Raw genomic sequence first — 5,113 nt, 5'->3', positions numbered from 1 at the left:
TTACAAATCGCACAGGGACATTGTTAGTTTTCTACTACGTAATTATGCGCATGCACAGAACGGATATTACAGGCGGTACTGGCCAATAAATGCTATTGAAGGGCGGGTCTTGGCGTGGCGGGAGTAACTTCCGGGTCACGAAAAAAATACCAATGCAAAATTAAGGAATACGACTTATACACACGTATTTTAATTTCCGAGTTCCATCTACAAATACATCAAAGACAATCGGATTGTTTTTCGTTTTCCGTTTTTTAATATCAAAACAAAAAACGAATAATGGGTTGTTTTCCGTTTTTTGTTTTCCTATTTACTAATGGTAATTGGGAAACTGGCCGTTTTTCGTTTTTGTTTTTTTCCTTTCAAAACGAAAATCCGTTGGCCACCAAGTACACGGACCGATTGAGCGATTGAGCCGTGCCTGAGAGATTGCACTCAGGGCATCTTGATCCCTTTTCCCCTCCAACACTAACACTGCTGACGTCATCTTCCTACTAGTGACTGCTGTTATCAAGATGGCGCTGCGGCCAGGATCTGGGGGAGGCAGCAGGTATTTTAGCCTTTTAACATCAACTCTGTCGCTAAAATGTAAACAATTTGTGAAATGCAAGCCTCTGAGTACTGCTTAGCAACACGTTAATCACAAAGAAAGAGCTCAAAGACAGCGACTGAAGGCTGGTTTTGTTGTCGGGGGCAGGGTGATGAGATGAGATGGCTGGTTGTCAGCTGTCACAGCTAACGTTAGCTAGCTGCTTCTGCTGCCTGTCCAAAACAATACCACAATAATGGTATAATAACATATTTTACGTGTTATGTTTTGTGTAACCGTTATTATGTCTACAGTTCACGGCATCCAGTGAGACAAAATTATATTTATTGAAAATAAATGCATATTGCTTTCTTGTAGCATTGTCAGAAATTAGCTAGCACCTGTGCAAATAGGCCTGTGGACGGCTGATAGTGTTCATATCAATAATAATCAACTTATCTGACTATGACTATTATCTACCATGTGGGTATTTAGTACCATGATCAACATGATACTAAACACCCTCATGGTAGCTAATGTAACAGTATAGCCTAACACTATTTAGGAAAGCTCTACTAACACACCAGCTGTAGCACTAGCTCCTCTTCGGCAGTCAGACTTCTCTGCTTTATGTTTAATGAATAATTCTTTACTGAATCACACAGTCAACCCTGTCACACGTGCATCCTCCTCATCTCTAACCAGCAAATGGTTGTGAATGTTGAGATGTACAGGTGTCTCATTAGAGCAGTGTGATGACGGTCTGCAGGCGAGATGGAAAGGCCAAGCCTCATGATTCTTTCATAAGCTGAGCTCGAGTAGCTTTAATTATATATGTATGTGTATATATATATATATATATATATATATATATATATAGGTGATACTGACCTAACAGGTGAAACCGAACCCCTCAAGAGTGTAGACAAGAGTGTGGGCAGTAGGAAAAAGCAGGTGTAATGTGAGGACCTGGAGGTAATGGTAGTTCTCTTTCATATGCTTATCGTTCTGCTTATTGACTTGTGCTGCAATGTTTTCGTGGCATGGTCAGTGTTGTTTGCTTGTGTTATGTGTGCTTGATGTAAACTTCTGACAAAATAAGGAGAGCAGGAAAAAAATATTTTCATTATTCTATTGTGCCAGTACTTCTTTTTTGCTGCGTTTGATAAGGCCTCATCTTTAGGCACTGGTGGATGACAATAACATTGTGAAAAAATATACCTTTGTCAGAAATGTAAATATACAATTGATATCATGTTAACTGTCCTGTTAGGGTGTATTAGGCCATTATGGGCAATGTAATAAATATAAATATATATATATATATATATATATATATATATATATATATATATATATATATATATATATATGCGCGCTATTTTGCAAGTTCTCCCACTTAGAAATCATGGAGGGGTCTGAAATTGTCATCGTAGGTGCATGTCCACTGTGAGAGACATAATCTAAAAAAAAAAATCCAGAAATCACAATGTATGATTTTTTTAACTATTTATTTGTATGATACAGCTGCAAATAAGTATTTGAACACCTGAGAAAATCAATGTTAATATTTGGTACAGTAGCCTTTGTTTGCAATTACAGAGGTCAAACGTTTCCTGTAGTTTTTCACCAGGTTTGCACACACTGCAGGAGGGATTTTGGCCCACTCCTCCACACAGATCTTCTCTAGATCAGTCAGGTTTCTGGGCTGTCGCTGAGAAACACGGAGTTTGAGCTCCCTCCAAAGATTCTCTATTGGGTTTAGGTCTGGAGACTGGCTAGGCCACGCCAGAACCTTGATATGCTTCTTACAGAGCCACACCTTGGTTATCCTGGCTGTGTGCTGCGGGTCATTGTCATGTTGGAAGACCCAGCCTCGACCCATCTTCAATGCTCTAACTGAGGGAAGGAGGTTGTTCCCCAAAATCTCGCAATACATGGCCCTGGTCATCCTCTCCTTAATACAGTGCAGTCGCCCTGTCCCATGTGCAGAAAAACACCCCCAAAGCATGATGCTACCACCCCCATGCTTCACAGTAGGGATGGTGTTCTTGGGATGGTACTCATCATTCTTCTTCCTCCAAACACGGTTAGTGGAATTATGACCAAAAAGTTCTATTTTGGTCTCATCTGACCACATGACTTTCTCCCATGACTCCTCTGGATCATCCAAATGGTCATTGGCAAACTTAAGACGGGCCTTGACATGTGCTGGTTTAAGCAGGGGAACCTTCCGTGCCATGCATGATTTCAAACCATGACGTCTTAGTGTATTACCAACAGTAACCTTGGAAACGGTGGTCCCAGCTCTTTTCAGGTCATTGACCGGCTCCTCCCGTGTAGTTCTGGGCTGATTTCTCACCTTTCTTAGGATCATTGAGACCCCACGAGGTGAGATTTTGCATGGAGCCCCAGTCCGAGGGAGACTGACAGTCATGTTTAGCTTCTTCCATTTTCTAATGATTGCTCCAACAGTGGACCTTTTTTCACCAAGCTGCTTGGCAATTTCCCCGTAGCCCTTTCCAGCCTTGTGGAGGTGTACAATTTAGTCTCTAGTGTCTTTGGACAGCTCTTTGGTCTTGGCCATGTTAGTAGTTGGATTCTTACTGATTGTATGGGGGTGGACAGGTGTCTTTATGCAGCTAACGACCTCAAACAGGTGCATCTAATTTAGGATAAGAAATGGAGTGGAGGTGGACATTTTAAAGGCAGACTAACAGGTCTTTGAGGGTCAGAATTCTAGCTGATAGACAGGTGTTCAAATACTTATTTGCAGCTGTATCATACAAATAAATAGTTAAAAAATCATATATTGTGATTTCTGGATTTTTTTTTTTTGATTATGTCTCACAGTGGACATGCACCTACGATGACAATTTCAGAGCCCTCCATGATTTCTAAGTGGGAGAACTTGCAAGATAGCAGGGTGTTCAAATACTTATTTTCCTCACTGTATATATATATATATATATATATATATATATATATATGGAGGATTTATCCATATTGGTCACTCCAAACAGCACCACTTTTTCGCTGCTACTTACTCCTCAACTTTATTTGGGAGATGACTGTAAAGTCAGGCGTAGTGTGGTGTATGGCATATCTGTTTCCATGTCAAATATTTTGGGTTTGAATGAAGGAAATAAGGCTTTGGATAGTTTGTAGTGCAGTGTTTGACTGCTAGACATGATTAGAGGTCGACCGATAGTGGATTTTACCGATACCGATAGCTAGGTTGGGCCGTATTTGCCGATAACCGATTAATCGACCGATAGTATTTATAACTTATACAGTTGACAAAATACATATATTGTTTCAAAAAAAGTCCAGACGCTTTTGCCAATAATCAAAATAATAATATCATATTTATTGATATTACACCCACAGCAATGCTACACAAGCATGTGTGTTGTCTAAAACAGTTCTCCTACATATTTGGAGTCATCCAGTGCAAAAATAAACATAATGAGCATTATAATTCATATAAAGGACAAACAATCTCAAAACAGTGACGCCATTCTTCTCTGTAGAACGGTTTAGAACGGTAACAGACGATCTCTGACCTGGAGGGATCTATCTTTCCCACTTTATACTATATATATATATTTGTTCTCGCTTGGATGCCCATATAAGGCGTAATGTGTGACGGACCTGCCTTCCCATTGGTTGAAAACATAAACAAAGGCATCATGGGAGATCTCCTTGTCGGTAGCACCTACTGTCTATGGGTAGCACGGAGTTAGCGGCAGAAATGACCGAAAACGTGATGAATTATGGACATCAAGTGGATAAATCTTGGATGTAACAGTTTGGATTTAATGCTCAACAACCCCGAAAAAAGGCCCAAGTTCCAGGCTGGATAGAAAATCACCTGTAGAGGCTAGAAAGACACCAGAGACACTCCCGTGATGGCTAACTCGTTAGCTTTTAGCTGCAGCAATCAGTAGGTCTCTACGTTTAACTGTTATTAAATGATCTAAATATGAATCAGAGGTGCCGTTTGGGATCGTGGACGATCCTTTAGGGTTCTGATTCTGACATTTGGGTCGGACTTGCGTTTATTTTTGTCAGTGTTTTAACCGCTGGAGGTAAGTTAGCCTACTACTAATGTTTAGCGTCTTCTCAGCCTCGAAAGCAAACAAATATACTGTTGTGCTGTTCTTTCTCTACTAATGCAGCATCTATTCAACAAATTAATATGTACTGTATACATACCTTTTTGCTGTCGATGCTTTAAACGAGCATCTGATGTCAGCCTTCTCCGCACAGCATGTTCTCTCCGTGCAGCGCGCAGTAACACGTGTCGAAAATAAACAACACCAGGCATCAGTGATAGTTTTTATTTCGCCTCTAGAGGCCGCTATTGTAATGCATGATGCCAGCAGACCCTTCTCAGCTCTCGCGTACTGTGTAATGAATGACAGCACGCGCTTCTCAGCCGCTCCAGCAACGGATGCAACCATCGGTATGGATTTTTGCCGATAACGATAGTTCCACCAATCAACTATCGGTGCCGATTAATCGGCAAAACCGATGAATCGGTCGACCTCTAGACATGATAATACAGCAATAATACATACA

General features: G+C 40.7%; 1 protein-coding gene across 8 annotated transcripts in view; it reads left to right on the top strand.

Annotated features, from left to right (window-relative positions):
• The first annotated feature begins 444 nt into the window (after positions 1 to 444).
• Positions 445 to 5,113, top strand: part of synrg (synergin, gamma) — a 64,643-nt gene continuing 59,974 nt past the window's right edge. For 5 of the 8 annotated variants that reach the window (XM_031297580.2, XM_031297578.2, XM_036001488.1 and 2 more), the window contains exon 1: positions 445 to 550. In XM_031297580.2, coding sequence (XP_031153440.1) covers positions 516 to 550 — 35 coding nt within the window. In that variant the 5' untranslated portion in view covers positions 445 to 515. Of the gene's footprint in view, positions 551 to 767; positions 789 to 5,113 lie in introns of those variants that run through there. The other 3 variants (XM_031297582.2, XM_031297581.2, XM_036001489.1) reach the window with 2 other exon arrangements.

Source organism: Sander lucioperca, chromosome 5, assembly GCF_008315115.2.
Source record: "Sander lucioperca isolate FBNREF2018 chromosome 5, SLUC_FBN_1.2, whole genome shotgun sequence".
NCBI lineage: Eukaryota > Metazoa > Chordata > Actinopteri > Perciformes > Percidae > Sander > Sander lucioperca.
The sequence above is the reverse complement of the archived record's forward strand: the minus strand, read 5'-3'. Positions and strand labels throughout refer to the sequence as shown.